The 17,282-nt window shown below is 46.7% G+C and overlaps 1 protein-coding gene across 1 annotated transcript in view; it reads right to left on the bottom strand.

Annotated features, from left to right (window-relative positions):
* Window positions 1-17,282, bottom strand: part of MGAT5B (alpha-1,6-mannosylglycoprotein 6-beta-N-acetylglucosaminyltransferase B) — a gene marked incomplete at its 3' end in the record, with an annotated part of 153,236 nt that overhangs the window by 23,307 nt on the left and 112,647 nt on the right. Inside the window, exons 14-15 of the mRNA XM_088458220.1 lie at window positions 2,623-2,769; window positions 1,459-1,575 (exon numbers count right to left, since the gene is read on the bottom strand). Of these exons, the coding sequence (XP_088314346.1) occupies window positions 1,459-1,575; window positions 2,623-2,769 (264 nt within the window). The remainder of the gene's footprint in view (window positions 1-1,458; window positions 1,576-2,622; window positions 2,770-17,282) is intronic.

Here is a 17,282-nt window from a genome sequence, read left to right as displayed (position 1 = left end):
ATGTCTATTCCCAGAAGATACTATGGAAGTTCATATTTTGTATATACTCACAAATGAAGTTCATTTTTGTCATGTCTGTGCACTGATGCAGGATAAATAAGTAAATATATTTGTAGAGATAGTCTGAAGCCTTATCCATTACCAAGTATCAAGAAGCTTTCTAATAGCAGTAAAACAGATAACACCCAATCATATTTAGCATCTTTCTGCCTCATTAAACTGGAAAGTTTTGTACTTTCAAAATCTTGGCCATAAGACACACCCGTCCTTGGCAGACAGGATTTGTAATTAAAGGCACACTAACCCTAATTTTATTTTCCCACTCATCATTTTCTAATGAAAATAAAAATAAATCATATAAATGAAGTCACAGGGCTTTTTGAAGCTTCTATAAAGAATACGCTAGTAACTCTGGGCCTGATTCAGCAAGGATCGCAGTTGCTAATACGCACACAATCGGGCCGAGTGTTGTGTTCTGCGCATGCATCGTAGTACGCGAACCGGCCACTGCGATCGGGACTGCGATCGCAGTGACTACGCAGACCCATCACAGATTGATTGACAGGAAGTGCAGTTTGTGAGTGGTGATGGAGGGTGGTCGGCTAAAAACACAGACGTGCCAGTGCGTTTCAACACTGTTGCATTGGCGTGCATAAATTATCCACTGCGATGCCCTATGCAGCCCGAGGCCTGATAGCGCGCGCTGAAGTTAACAATTTCTGAGTAAGGTCAGAGCTTGTGCAAGTGTGTGTGAGGGAGGCTGCGATGGCACACGATTGTACCAATGTTTTTGCAGTCTTGCTAAACATTATGGATGTATGTAAGGTAAGGTGGGCGTCCTTATGTTGTGCTGCGGCAGCATAACGACCACAATGAATTAGCATACAGTTGAACTGCGTGCTTAATCGCTATTGCATTCGCAGTTGCAATCCGCAATGAATCAGGCCCTCTGTCGGCCAAATTGCTAATAGTGTGCCACTGTTCTTATTTTTTTTCCATAACTAAATTATCTCCTTCATTATGTCAATCATATTCATGTATACTAAAATAACACAAATCTACGTCTAGCATATGCATTCCCATGTTGTAGATAGTTACACAGTTAGTTAACATAATTTTGAGGCACAATACAAAAGGAGAATTTGACACATGAATGACATTCCGTTCCTTTGTTCTCTAATTTCCCCGAGCTGTTTATTAGCAGTATCAGCATGAAAAGGGGAGTTAATTGACAGTTCTTTGGAATACAGATAGCTAGTTTTTCTTAATAACTTTAAACCTTGGCCAAGCAGACACTATTATATAGCCTTTACTTGCTAATAATTGAGAAATGCAGCTCTTTGTGCAAGAGATTCAAAGATATGACTGAACATTAAAAGATAAATCAAATAAAAATAAACTACATAAAATCCCAAAATTGCCTTGTAAGATTGCACAATTTCCTTCCCCACACAATACCTTGCTCCTCATAATAGTTTTTATAGCTGCCTCAAACTCCTGGGTGTTATTGTAGTCCACTGTTATGACATGTGGCCGCCCAATGGTCATCTCCATGTAGGGATGCTGAGATGACACCTGTAGAAAGTATTGCAGAGCCTGAGAACATGGGCCACTCACAGTTTAATAACCAACAATCTTTAACAAGAACAGGTAGCTTACACAGGCTGCCCTAACTGTCTAAATACATAGATAGGTATGCTAGAGATGGGTGGTAAGTAAACAGATGCATGTGACATGTATTTTAATTAACATACTAAAATACATGGACATGACTTCCCTTAGTTTGTCGTATCTTATGCCGCCCAAACACGGTGCGATAGGCACCTTGCGCTGTGACTTGTGATCCAATGGCCAACATATCAGGCGGTCCCCACACACGTAGCGATCCGCTGCCCGACCGCCCGGTATGCCGCCCCCGCATAGCGCTGCATGGGATCGTACATTGCATCCCCAGATCAACTGAACCTGCAGTAAGATCTGGAGGTGCGATGTACGACCCCACGGGAGCTCGCACTTTCCGATATCATGCCCACACACAGTACGATATAGCAGCGATATCGTAACAATCCGTCGGATCGGCTGCTTTATCGCACAGTGTATGGGCACCTTTACATTACATCATTGAAAATGAGATGTATCACAACAACATGTAAAAAAATAAAAAAAATAGGAACCAATGTGTGTACAGTATATCTATTAGATTTATGCTCTTTAATTCCCAACATTCTTCATACATCCTTACACCTCCCACCTTTGAAGTTTTCCCTCTTCAGCGCTTTCAGTTTTGGAGATAACATCAGTGTAGACTAGAGCTGTGTGAATCTCTCATTCTCTGACAGTCTGTGACAGACAGCTCCATTCATCAGAACTCAGTAGGAGATTTTGTCTAATTAATGGAGGTAATTATGTTTTTTGTCAGGTAGCTATGATTAATTCCCCCAGGCTTGCTGCGCAACACAAAACTTTCTGCTTGTGGTTAATTCAATACAAACCTTTACCAAGTGTTCCATGGTAAACTTGTAGTAAGCACCGTCACAACACAAAGGTCGTTATTGAAATTATTTGTGATTTTTCATTCTTAACCAAGAAAATATAAGGCCAGTAAAAGATATCCCTCCGTACCTCTCTGGAGGTTGGTTTCCCTCGGAAGAATTCATGGTTGAGAGAGCTGTGCGGTGGATTGAGACGCGGTTGCAGGAACACACAGCCATTGGCAATTGCTTCCAAGGGCGCTGGTCCTTCGTAGGGGAATCCAAAACCTATAAACAGCTATAGGAAAAATAGCCAAAGTTAAAACTGATTGCAGAAAAAATGCTAATTACGCAATGTATATATACAGCTGTACACCCTACATAAAATCACAAAAACATACAGAATAAACACCAAGTAAACTAGTTAATTAAACTGTCCTTTATGTAGGCAATGGTTTGGTGGGCTGAATCAATGTCAGAGGTTCCAAATGAAATGATAAGCTATATTCTTGTAAATATTGTCTCAGCCTACAAATGGCTGTCATCATCATGTTTATGCCAAATACGTACTTTTTATCACTGTTTTCGCAGGAGCCTAAAGGTGCCCATACACGGGGCGATTTCTATCCAATCCGATCTCGCATACGATTACCTTGAAAATTCTTCCCTTGATATTCTGTATGATTCGTATTTAGAAAAGATACGATTATTCAAATGACCACGATGTATTAAGATGTGTAGCATCGTACCGATCTGTCGAAATCCTTCTGCAAAACCATCTGATCTATGATGGCGATAAACGACTGCGGGGACACGTATCGGCATCGTAATCATCTAGAAAATGCTAATTTTTACACGATTGGTCGTTACGATCAGTCGAAAATGGCTATTTCGTGTGAAAACCCTTAAGAGGTGCCTGTAATCCCCCTTCGTAAGCAGATAACGATTAAAGTATGAAGACAAACTGTTACGCTGCCATGAAATAATAATAATTATATTTTTATAGCGTTCTTCTCCTAAAGGACTTAAGGTGCTTTACAGAAACCATAAACATAATAGAGGTTTAGATTTGCAGGAAATATAGAAACCATAAACATAATATAGAAGCTTAGATCTGCAAAAAAATACATAAATCATGACATAATACAGAGGTAAGGCAGCCATTTTGGGTCATCAATTCCATGGATTATTCATCATACCCACAAAGGTACTAGGCGATGCAGCCACCTTGGGGGCACTACACAGGTTACATTGGGAGGAATGGGTAATGCCTGGACAAGATGACAGAGCCTGGTGTAGAGTTGTACGCTAATGCCACCACTGCTGCATCTGTGTACGTAGCTGCTGTGCAAAAATATGCAAATGTCACAGCCACGGGGATTTGTATTGAGACGCCCACCTGCGGCTTTGTCCAAGAACCTGCATACAAAGAAGTAGTATTGGTCGCAGATCTTTAGATTCTCACAGTTCTGAGTGACCCTATGACTGCTCAGAATGGCCGCGGGAACGTTTTCAATGGGATGCTGGAAACATTTTCACTGCGTACGGGATAGCAGATGCAGGCTATGACATGCCCCAAAAATGGTCATGTCACACCTGCGTTCTTTACCGCCAGTCCCCGTTACCTCCCTCAAATGCTCCCTGACTGTCAATCACTCTGCAGGTAAAAGTGAGCTGTGAGTGACTACAGTAATGCACCTTGATGTATGCGCAGTGTGACTTAGGGCTTCATTCAGAGGCGGCCATACAGTCTACGACCGCACGGCCGCCTCGATGTTTGTCCAGTGCGCATGCGCATGAGGGAGCCGGCTCCTTCGTGCGCATGCGTGAGACCCGCTACGACCGACAGCGCCGGTCGTAGCGGGTCTCTTTCCAAAGGGGGCGAGCTGTCGATGTTGATTGACAGCTCGCCCCGTTTGGAAGGCGGGCCGGGGGGGTGGCAGCCCAAACGGAGGTGTTCCCATGGGAACGCCTGCCGTTTGGGGGAGGCCCCACTGACATCACTAGTGATGTCAGTGGAGAGCTTCCGGCTCTGACAGAGCCAGAAGCTCTCCGGGGCTTACGACAAGTGAGACCCTACCCTAGGGTCTCGTCGTAAGCCCCGATGGTCACGATGGTCTATGACCATCGCGACCATCACCCTAGCGGTCGTTAGAGCTGTGGGTGTAAACCCACAGCCTAACGACCGAAACAGAGGCGGCCGGTCAGGATGCAAGCGGCCGCCCAGTTTCTGAGCGACTGCTTGCATCCTCCGACCGCCTCTGAATGAGGGCCTTAGACTCATACTTTTACTGCTCAGTGCTCAGCTGCGAAAATATTGGCATTACATACATCTCTGAATCAGGCCTACAGTCTGGTGCGTCACCATCGATCATACCATCGAAACTTATACCAGCCCTATGGCAGGTGCAAATTTAATGGCTGACGGCCTAAGTCAGAGATATACGTGAATTCAAGATTTATGTACATTTCTGATATTTGCAGATCTGAGCGTGCACAGGAGCCACACTGCGCATGTGCAGATCTGTTTCTCCAACGGCAGTCGCAGTGCCCCAAACGCCGCTGTATGATTGGCATGCTGCTGGCGTTTGAGGGCAACAACAGGGTTACAAAAAACTAGGAATGTTGGACCCATTTTCTGGGTGTGCCAAAGCCAGTGGCTACACCCTTGGATGCAGCTTTACTGGTCCCTGCGAGTGTGATTTTGCCAGACATCAGGGGCATATCTATAATGGGTGCAGGGTGTGTGGGGAACACGGGCCCCTGGGTCCAGGGGAGCCCCGCACCGCACACCCTGCACCCATAATATTACTTACCTCTCTGGAGTCCCACGTCGGCGCAGGCGTCAGGCGCTGTAAAACGACTGGAAAATGGCCGCGGCGGCCATTTTCCCGTCATTTGCACATGCGCAGTACAGGGAAAATGGCCGCCGAGGCCATATTCCCAGTGACCTGTGCAGACACTATAGACTCTGGACAAGCTCTAGTGCTCAGAGTCTATAGTTCCGGCGTTGGCCGCGCGCAGCTCAGTGCGCTGCCGGCCACTGGGCGGAGAGGAGGGGGCCCGTGTTGGAGACTGCACACGGGCCCCCTCCTCTCTAGAAATGCCTCTACCGGACATCCTTAGTAACCTGAGGGTTACTCAAATGTTTGACGTTCATGCAGTTGATCCAAAGCTGAGTCTTCAGATGCAGCAGCGGATCAGAGTAGCCAGCAGGAGGCATTTTTTTTTGTTAAGACGTTCTGCGGCTTTACAGTCTCTAGCACAGACACAGCAGTTGTGCTATAGGGTCCATCTCTGAAACAGGCCCTGTGTACGGTCTCCAATATGAACGTCTGAGTACCATTTCCATGTGTCTGAATAGCCACCTCCCAGTCACCAGCATGGAACGCCCAGCACTTTTCCACGACATCTCTGACACTGTGCTCCTCATTCACAGCAGCAGCTTTGTGCGTAGAGACACTGCAGAGCGCAGAGAGATGGGATACATATGACAAAGGTCTTACACAATGTAACAGCACCTTTGTGTGTAGACACTGCAGAGCGCAGGGAGAAAGGATACATATGACAAACGTCTTACACAGTAACAGCACATTTGTGCGTAGACACTGCAGAGCGCAGAGAGATGGAATACATATGACAAAGGTCTTACACAGTAACAGCACATTTGTGCGTAGACACTGCAGAGCGCAGAGAGATGGAATACATATGACAAAGGTCTTACACAGTAACAGCACATTTGTGCGTAGACACTGCAGAGCGCAGAGAGATGGAATACATATGACAAAGGTCTTACACAGTAACAGCATATTTGTGCGTAGACACTGCAGAGCGCAGAGAGATGGAATACATATGACAAAGGTCTTACACAGTAACAGCACATTTGTGCGTAGACACTGCAGAGCGCAGAGAGATGGAATACATATGACAAAGGTCTTACACAGTAACAGCACATTTGTGCGTAGACACTGCAGAGCGCAGAGAGATGGAATACATATGACAAAGGTCTTACACAGTAACAGCACATTTGTGCGTAGACACTGCAGAGCGCAGAGAGATGGAATACATATGACAAAGGTCTTACACAGTAACAGCACCTTTGTGCGTAGACACTGCAGAGCGCAGAGAGATGGAATACATATGACAAAGGTCTTACACAGTAACAGCACCTTTGTGCGTAGACACTGCAGAGCGCAGGGAGAAAGGATACATATGACAAAGGTCTTACACAGTAACAGCACCTTTGTGTGTAGACACTGCAGAGCGCAGTGAGATGGGATACATATGACAAAGGTCTTACACAGTAGCAGTGCCTTTGTGCGTACACACTGGGTTGCTTTTAGGGATTTTTGCACATGCATAGTAGAAACAAATTGCTCAACTATGTGAGAATCGGCATTGCCTGTGACTCTGGCTCAGGCCCAGTTGTGGTTCTAGGGGCGGGCTAACAGGGCCCCTAAAGGGCGCCACTGAGTCCCCAGGAGGAAAAAAAAAAAGACCAGAGAGCATTACGGGAGGGACGTCATGATGTCTCTCCCATATATCCGAGGTGGAGCCGCGGTCGGACCAGACGGCAGCGGATGCAGGAGCAAGGCATAAAGGTAAGTATTGTGCTTGTTTTTTAATTGTATTTTTTTTTAATAAGCACCAGTACTGGGGGTATGGCTATAGGGGGGATTACTATAGGGGGCATTACTACTGGGGGCATGGCTATAGGGGGGCTTTACTAATGGGGGCACGACTATATAGGAGGCATTACTACTGGGGGCATTACTACTAATGGGGGCATTACTACTGGAGTCACTACTATAGGGGCAATTACTACAGTGGACACTACTAATGGGGGCATTAATATTGGGGTCATTACTACTGGAAGCACTACTATAGGGGGCATTACCACAGTGGATACTACTAATGGGGGCATTAATATTGGGGGCATTACTACTTGAGGCACTACTATAGGGGGCATTACCATTGGAGGCACTACTAATGGAGGCATTACTACTGGGGGCACTACTAATGGGGCATTACTACTTGGGGCATTACTAGTGGAGGCACTACTATAGGGGGCATTACAACTGTGGGCAATAATATAGTGGACATAATTACTTTGGGCACTACTATAGGGGGCATTACTACTGGGGGCACTACTAATGTGGGCATTACAACTGTGGGCACTATTATAGGGGGCATTACCAATGAGGGCACTACTATAGGGGACATTACCAATGGGGGCATTAACACTGTGGGCATTACCGATGGGGGCATTACCACTGCGGGCACTACTAATGAGGGCACTGCATGGGGAGCACCACTTGGGGGGCCATTGTGTAAGGGGCACCACTGCTGTGGGCATTGTATAAGGGGCACTACTACTGTGGGCATTATATTAGGGGCACTACTACTGTGGGCCTTGTGTATAAGCGGCACTAATTTGGGCATTGTGTAAAAGGAGCACCACTGTGTGTCATAACATGAATAAGGGACTACTGTGTGACGTAATTTGAATTGGGGATAATGTATTATAAAGGGAATTACTGTGTGTGGCACAATGTATTATACAGGACATTACTGCGTGTGGCATAATGTATTATACAGGGCATTACTGCATGTGGCAATGTGTTATACAGGTTATTACTGCGTATGGCATAATGTGTTATACAGGGCATTACTGCATGTGGCATAATGTGTTATAAAGGCCATCACTGCGTGTGGCATAATGTGTTATAAAGGGCATTACTGCATGTGGCATAATGTGTTATAAAGGGCATTACTGTGTGTGGCATAATGTGTTATGTGTTATAAAGGGCATTACTGTGTGTGTCACAATGTGTTATACAGGGCATTACTGTGTGTGTCATAATGTGTTATACAGGGCATTACTGCATGTGGCATAATGTGTTATACAGGGCATTACTGCATGTGGCATAATGAGTTATACAGGGCATTACTGCATGTGGTATAATGTGTTATAAAGGGCATTACTGCATGTGGCATAATGTGTTATAAAGGGCATTACTGCGTGTGGCATAATGTGTTATAAAGGGCATTACTGTGTGTGGCATAATGTGTTATAAAGGGCATTACTGTGTGTGGCATAATGTGTTATACAGGTTATTACTGCGTATGGCATAATGTGTTATACAGGGCATTACTGCGTGTGGCATAATGTGTTATACAGAGCATTACTGCATGTGGCATAATGTGTTACGTGTTATAAAGGGCATTACTGTGTGTGTCATAATGTGTTATACAGGGCATTACTGCATGTGGTATAATGTGTTATAAAGGGCATTACTGCATGTGCTATAATGTGTTATAAAGGACATTACTGTGTAAGACACACTGTGTAAGGCGCATTACTGTGCATATGGGAAAGATTTCTGGACTGCACAACCTGACTTTATATATAATGGGAGGTGCTACCTGATGAGACTAATTGCAGGCACAGAAACAGACAAATCTCAGGTGCACAACTCCAAATTATTAATAATATATATAAATGCAATAAAATTTTGCAATCAATAGAGGTTTTTAGCATAATCATGGCCAAGGTTATGGGCCCACCCACCATATCCAGGTAACCTCTTTCGGGTAGGTCCCTAACATACTAGGGTTCAAATCCAGAGCGCAGGACCCCCCAAAACTGCCCCAGCCAAGCCGCCTCAGGGCATCAGCAGAGTAAGAAAAGTGCAGTGTAAAGAGATAGTTAGCAGCAGCTGTAGCTGCATATAAAGAATGAAAATAAAAAAGTGAAGTACATATATATATATATATAAAACACACAGTGAAGGGTTAAAATGTGTTATAATGGAAAATGTGTTATAATGCAGTGCCCTGAGACAAATCAGCCAACGCAATCCAGGGGGACCCACGCCCCAAAAATTAACCAAAGTTGCACTACAGTATATAACTTTTAGGACTTACCTACTGTGCATGGCAATTATTCGCCACGAGGGGAGTGCTTGGGGGAAGCGCAGCACCTTCGGAAGTGCTGGGCACACCCCACAGTGTGATGAATTGGGGGTGTTCCGCAAGGACACGCACCCTTTCCGGAATGCACGCACGCAGAGGAACGTCATCTAAAAAAAAGTAATTTTTCTTTTTTATTTCTTTTTTTTTTTTGGGGGGGGGGTGGGGGTGCAACTGGGAACTTTCGCCCTGAGCTCCACAATGTCTAGATCCGGCCCTGCTCAGGCCTATTATGTGCAAGTAGTGTTCCAGAAATATACATGGCTACTTATCAGGCTCATTAGTAGTTCAGACATCAGCAAACAAAGGGCCTGATTCAGAGCCGGACGCAATTAGCGCTCGCTCGTCCAGAAAATAGGGGTGGCTATTCAAATGAACCGTTCGCTCTTTGCGGTCTGTTCACGCCTCTAGGTCTGAACGAGTGAACAAAACTTGCGGTCGTTTTTGGGAAAAATACGCCCCCTGGCCGCTCGCATCCTACGTCATGTCTGCTATTTATTAGATTAATCGAGTACATCGACCAGGGTATGAACTGCTCGCTATTCTTGTGGTTGGTTTTTCCTACCACAATCTTGCGAGCAGTTCTAGCTGTAAAATAGCCCAGTGACGTGGTCAATGACGCTGCTGTTTTAATTATGCACACCCATAAAACGCCCGTTTCGACCTTTAAGCACGCCTGCGTTCTGATCTCCACTCCCCGTTTTCAAGCACCTTCCCCTGTTACCACCCACATACGCCTCTTTCTGTCACTCAAATTTTCAGGCATTCGCTATTTTGCGAGCACATGAATTTCGACCGCACTGACTGGTTCGCGCATGCGTATAACGATCCGTACGCATGCGCAGTTGGGCAAACATCGCTCGGAGCGAACGAGCGTCCGCTTACGAGCGGCTCTGAATCAGGCCCAAAGTCCAAGCCCAATGGCCGTACCTGTGTCAATACGCACCTTTTTCACTAAGGTGTGCTGGTCTTCTCAGTCTGGGTTTCAGCATGGATTATATCTCTGTCTGTCTATCTATCTATCATCATTAAAATGTATGGAATTAATTTACACCTACCAGAGATCCAGATAATGGATGCAATATTATATAGGAGCTTAAGTCCTAATGACATATGTTATTATCAAGGGGAGACGATAATCTCAAATATGCTGGAACATAGCTGCTGTTTCTGCCATTTTAGTGCTACATTGGTTAATAATGTTAGCAAATGCGCAATATTTTCCTTAGCTGGAAATAGCTTCCCTAGAATTTCTTATGCTGACTGAGTACAGTGGAAGATTCAGTTCTCTTTACTTGGTATAGAAATAATTCTGTCTGCATGTATTAGTCCCCAGCAAAGAGAAGCTGCAGCAGTCACGCATTCAGTGAGTGCAGCCAATCAACCAGCTGTTTTTATGAGGTAAACATCACAAACAGGCATATGCGTCTACAGGAGATTATCCTAGAGGAAACAGACAAACTTATTTTCATATACCAGATGGTAAAAATGGGTTAAATGTAGCCCTATAATACTGACAGCTAAAAAACATGTTAAAAAAAAAACATACGGAAACACAGACATTGGGCCTGATTCAGAATCACTCGCAAGCGGCTGTCCGCTCGCAAGTGGGTCGATGGTGTGCACTGCGCATGCGCACGACAGCGGGAGCTCCGTCGTGCGCATGCGCCAGACGCGACGAGCGAAGGACTTTCCTTCGCTTGTTGTGTTTGATCAAAGGGGGCGTGCTGTCGATGTTGATTGACAGCACGCCCCCTTTAGTGGGCGTGCCTCCCAGACGGGGGCGTTCCCAAAGGAACGCCTACCGTCAGAAGCCGGCCCACTGACATCACTAGTGATGTCGGTGGGAGTGATTTTGGCTCTGATAGAGCCAAAATCACTCCAGGCCTTGCGGTTCAGAAACTCAACCGCAGGCTCCGGCTCGCAGTGGCGATGGTCGCGATGGTCAAGACCATCGCGGCCATCAAACTGCACGCTCGTATAGGCTGTGGGTGGTGACCCACAGCTATACGAGCGTCCAGGAGGACGCTCCATAATTATGGAGGACGGCCCTCATTCAGAGCGTGCGCTCTGCTCACAGCGTCCAGCTCTGAATGAGGGCCATTGTCTCTAGCCACAGCCGTCATCTTCCTAACCACCATCACGTTACTGTAGACTTCTCATCTTTACCAGTGGTGACTGAGACTCTTCGTCCAACCAAAGTCACCAACATAATGCTGACTCCTAACTATGGCCCTCATTCAGAGCCGTACGCTCTGAGCAGAGCGCACGCTCTGAATGAGGGCCGCCCTCCATAAAAATGGAGCGTCCTCCAGGACGCTCGTATAGCTGTGGGTCACCACCCACAGCCTATACGAGCGTGCAGTTTGATGGCCGCGATGGTCGTGACCATCGCGACCATCGAAACTGTGAGCCGGAGCCTGTGGTTGAGGTTTTCAACCGCAAGCCCCGGAGTGATTTTGGCTCTGTCAGAGCCAAAATCACTCCCACTGACATCACTAGTGATGTCAGTGGGCCGACTTCTGACGGGAGGCGTTCCCGTGGGAACGCCCCCGGCACGCCCACCAAAGGGGGCGTGCTGTCAATCAACATCGACAGCACGCCCCCTTTGATCAGACACAACGAGCGAAGGACTTTCCGTCGCTCGTCGCATCTGGCGCATGCGCACGACGGAGCTCCCTCCGTCGTGCGCATGCTCAGTGCAGACCATCGACCCACTTGCGAGCGGACAGCCGCTTGCGAGTGGGTCTGAATCAGGGCCTATGTGACAAGGCCTGAGATGCTGTAAATCAAGCTGTGCAGAAAATCACTAAAGAAACATGTATATTCCTTTTGGCTCCTGCAAGTTCTACAAAGCAGGCTCAAACCATGTTGACAGTCTCCTGGTTAATAAATAATGTAATTTCCCCAGCAAAAATGCACTGCTTCCACTATTCACAAGTTGGAGCTTTATCAAGAGAAACCATTGATCTTCTAAGGGCAGTAAGTCTATTATGTCTGCAGTCTGAGTAATGGATCTGGAAAGCAGAGTAATGAAGGTGTGTGTATTCCAAATCAGTGATTGAGTCTATTTGAGACAGAATTAATGCCATTGATTCCTTAATCTGACCAGAGTTGGTAGGAGCCTACCAAACAGTGAAATGCACATGGGTATACATTGTTACACAGTACTAAAGGTGCCCACAGACCTAGCGATGTGCTCACGAACCGACATCGTGTACGATTTCCCCGGAACTCTCCCGGGAGCTCCCCAGCAGTCGTGAGCACGATTAGGTCAAAAAAGCTGCCTATTTGAAGTCCAATCTCACGATCTATCGGATCGTACGCATCATGAGATTCTGCAGGATAAATCATGAGTTTCCCAAAACAACAGAAGAGGCTTTTCATGATTGGTGGGAAATTTAAATAATAATAACAATGGGAGAGGCTGGCCAGGGGGTATAAAAAGCAGGCACCATTTTGACCCTGTGCACATTCTGCTCTGCTACTAGTGAGGCTAGGTGTATACCTGCTGAACCCTGTACATTGCTACTGTGCTCTTTGTATTTGGCTTGCCTTTTACAAAGTGTCTTCTACCTGCAAGTGTGTGCAACTGCATTCTATCCTGTTCCTGAATCCTGTGCTGATGGATCCCTATCGGTATAGAGTGTTGGTCGCCCAAGCTGGGGTCAAGGTGATCCAGGAAAGGGCCCAGCAAAGGAGGGGAAGAACATGCTGGACTAAGGAGTGGCTGCAGCAAAGGGATACTCACTCTCACATGTCCCTGCTGATGGAGATCACGGAGAACAACCCGGACGACTACCGCAACTACCTGCGCATGGATGACGCCACCTTCCAGGAGTTGCTGCATCTGGTGACCCCCCCACATCCGGAGGCAAGACATAAGGTGGCGGAGGGCAATCCCTGCTGAAGAGAGGCTGGTGGCTACCCTAAGGTACCTGGCTACAGGAAGGTCATTTGAAGATCTGAAGTTTGGGACACTCATCTCACCTCAGTCCTTGGGCGTCATCATCCCGGAGACCTGCAAGCAGTGGTGTAACTAGGGTATTTGGAGCCCAGGGCAAATTTGAAAAGGGAGCCCCCCCCTCCCCCGATGTGCATGCGCCGAAGGCGCGCGTGGCAAAAAATGGGCTTGGTCACTTAAAAATGGGGCGTGTCAACATGACACACCCCTTTATTTTCAAACTGAACATTCCTATCCATATGCACCGTAACCCCAGTAGTACCCCTTATACAGTACCCCTGGTATGCAGTTGTGGTCCCTCTTATGCAGGCCCATAGTAGTTCCCCTTACTCAGTACCCCCACGTAGTGTTCCCCCTTATGCAGTGCCCCCAGTAGCAGTCCCCACAATGCAGTGCGCCCAGTAGCGGTATCCCCTTATGCAGTGCCCTTTATATGGTGCCCCCAGTAGTAGTCCCCCCCCCTATGCAGTGCCCTTTATATAGTGCCCCCAGCAGTAGTCGCCCCCCCTATGCAGTGCCCTTTATATAGTGCCCCCAGCAGTAGTCCCCCCCCATGCAGTTTTCCCAGTAGTGGTCCCCTTATGCAGGCACCCTGTAGTGATCCCCCCTATCCAGTGCCCCCTGTAGTGGTCCTTCCTATCATTGCCCCCAGTAGTGGTCCCCCGAGTGCAGTGCCTCTAGTAATAGGCCCCTTTTAGAATGCCCCCAGTGGTAGTTCCCCCCCAAGTAGTAGTCCCCAGTAGAGTAGCCCCCCCAGTAGAGGTCCTCCCAATGGCACCCCCAGTAGTAGCCACCCCTCCCCCAGTAGAGGTCCCCCCAGTAGTAGCCACCCCCGTCCCCGTTGTGCAGATAGGTTAAAAAAAAAATTATATATATATATATATATATATATAAATAAATATACTTACCTGAATCTCTGCACCTGCCCGTGACGCCGCTCCTGCCTGGGCTGGCGCGCTCAGCATTATGGGACAGACGTCATGACGTCAGTCCCATTACCCACTGCAGGAGGCGGCTCTTGCAGAGGGTGCTGCAGCAGTCAATGAGAGTCTATCTGACTCTCATTGGCTGCTGTTTAACACACGCATCGCCGCCAGCGCTGGCGGCGATGCGTGTGTTATGCTCAGCCTGAGCCCGCCTCCTAGCACTATTGGGCAAGTGCTCAGGGGGAGGGAACGGGCTCAGGTGTGAAGCACAGGACCGACGCTGGAAGCCTAGCGCCGGTCCTGTGTAAATGTGTAGCGCTGACCGCACTCATTGCGGTCGGTGCTACACTGGCTAACTAGGGCGGTCGGGCCGGTACTGTGGCTGGCGGTGCCCCCCGCGCCACCGGTTCAACGGCGCCCAGGGCACGCACCCTGCTCGCCCTGCCCTAGTTACGCCACTGCCTGCAAGGCTATCGTTAAAGTGCTGCAGTACCAGTATTGCTAGGTAAAGAAAAAAAAAAAAAACACACTACACATTTGTTTCTTGTCAAAGAAAAAAAGTTTTTGATTTTTTTTTCTTTGTTTTTTTTAAATGTAACTCTTTATCATAACTGTGACAGCCAATAAGCAAGGAGTAACAAGACTGTGCTGCATAGCAGTCCTTAACATTTGTGTGGCAACAACACTACATAGTAGTCAATAATAATATATATTTTTTTGGGGGGTAAGTGGGTGGCACACATTGGTGGACAGTGGGAGGTTAATGCATGACCCAGCCACCGCCTGCATCATTCCGGCGGGCGGTGGCTGGGTCATGCATTTATAAGTGGGTGGCACCCATTGGTGGGTAGATATGTGGCACACATTGGTGGACAGTGGGAGGTTAATGCATGACTCAGCCACCGCCTGCATCATTCCGGCGGGCAGTGGCTGGGTCATGCACACATAAGTGGGTGGCACACATTGGTGGGCAGTGGGGTTGCATTAAATACAGTACCAATACTCACCAAAGTGCTGCATTCCAGAGTTCAGTGTGCAGGCAGGCTCTATCGTACTTCTATCCCCGATGCTGCACAAGATGGTGACTGGGCGTGTGCAGGCTCCTGTCAGTCAAATTCCCCAACGTACGATATCGTGAATAATACAAACTCACGATTTGCATCACATGTCCCAGATTGGAAAATCTGCCCTACAGCACAGCAGATTTGAAGATGCGATGTATGACGAGCGGGGACGCGCATTGGCATCGTGATAGTGTTTGGAAACTCACGATTTAGCCATATTTTTCATGATTTATCATCACGATTCGTCGAAATCGGCCTAATCGGGTAAAAAAGCGCTATGTGTGTGGCCAGCTTCATAATTAGATTCCAATTGCATGGATGAACTGACTATGCTCCTGTCACCTTACACTTTATTTATCACTCCCTCTTTTTCTACATCTCCAATTTAGTGCAATAAGTTAAAAAATTTAAAAATTTACTTCAGGATTAAATGTGTTCACTGGGAGAGTGGTGTCATCATGGACGTGTTGGATATATTTCTTCATGCGTTTCAGTTCCTCTCTAATACCCCTTTTACACCGGAGCTAAAACCCGGGTTTTTTAAGGGTTAACCCGGGCAGCTCCCTGGTGTAAAAGGGCAGGGGGTTGGATCGCCGGGTTGAATGATGATGATGGCGTAGCCCATGAAACCCTGCTATGGGAACAGCGCACTCCGGGTCACGAAGACCTGGAGTGCGCTGCTAGCTGGCCGATTGGTCCGGCTTCAGTGGCACTTGGAGATGACGTCATCTCCAAGCGTCCACTTTCACTCCACAAAAGCCGGGTCTATGCAGACCCGACTGCGGTGTGAGCGGCGCTGACTCGGGAATAAGCGCCGGCAAAATTCCGGGTCTGATCCGGATAGGAAATTTGTTCCAACTCCGGGTCAGACCCGGAATTTAGGTGGAAAAGGGGTATAAGAGACATTATGAAGTGGAATTAAGTAGAACATTATCAATGATGAGAGTGTTCGGCTCTCACCTGTTGGACCCGCAGGCATGCTGCCCTCTCTTATTATCTTCTGCATGTGAATGGTCGCACCCTCAGGCCACAATGTCTGCTTTAACTAGTCAAAAACTTGTAATCTGTTCATTCCAGCAGGTGACATCTCAACCCATACAGCCTTTAATACCTCAGTCCTTCAATCCACCAACGATTTTTCTTGTAAATCAGCCCAAATTAAATGCAGTATATCTAGTCACCATTTGAATTTTGATTATTTTGCTTCCCTGATACTTTGATTCTCATTTCCTTTCCTTCTTTACTACTTTGTTTCAGGTGGTCATTGTCTAAAGGCCCCCATACATCAGAGATTGATTGCAGCAATCGTGCAATTTGCAATCGATTGAGTATAAAAAGCTTTCCCTTTTTCAATCGATTGTGGCAATTCTGCAATCTGCAATCGATTGAAAAAGGGAAAGATTTTTATACACAATCGATTGCAAATTGCACGATTGCTGCAATCAATCTCTGGTGTATGGGGGCCTTAACTTTGAAATTGCTTTTAATCAAAAGCTCAATTAGCATGTTACTAAGTTGGTCTCAAACTGCCTATAGAATTTTGATCAGTACACCTGTGCATCCAATGCCATTTAAGTGCTCCATCTCCATGTCGGTCACAACTCATTGTGCCTGTTGTAATTAAGATACACATAGGTACATGCATTCATTAATGTTTCACCTTTAAAGCCATCTTAGTACTCTTGTTTTGCATGGCCACATAAAAAGTCACTAATTTCCGTTCACACTTTTAAAAACACCCTGAACCTTCAGATCTAACTTAATTATGATGGTCTGTGTGAATCCAATGATAAGCACTCTAGATGGAATTAGCTGCTTAGTGCATGTAAACTTTTCAGGATGCACTTTGTGATGTATATCATCTTAATATTATTTGGGGAAGCAC

Source organism: Taudactylus pleione, unplaced genomic scaffold, assembly GCF_031769625.1.
Source record: "Taudactylus pleione unplaced genomic scaffold, aTauple2 ptg000817l, whole genome shotgun sequence".
Lineage (NCBI taxonomy): Eukaryota > Metazoa > Chordata > Amphibia > Anura > Myobatrachidae > Taudactylus > Taudactylus pleione.
Note: the sequence above shows the minus strand (reverse complement) of the source record. Positions and strands in the feature narration are given on the sequence as shown.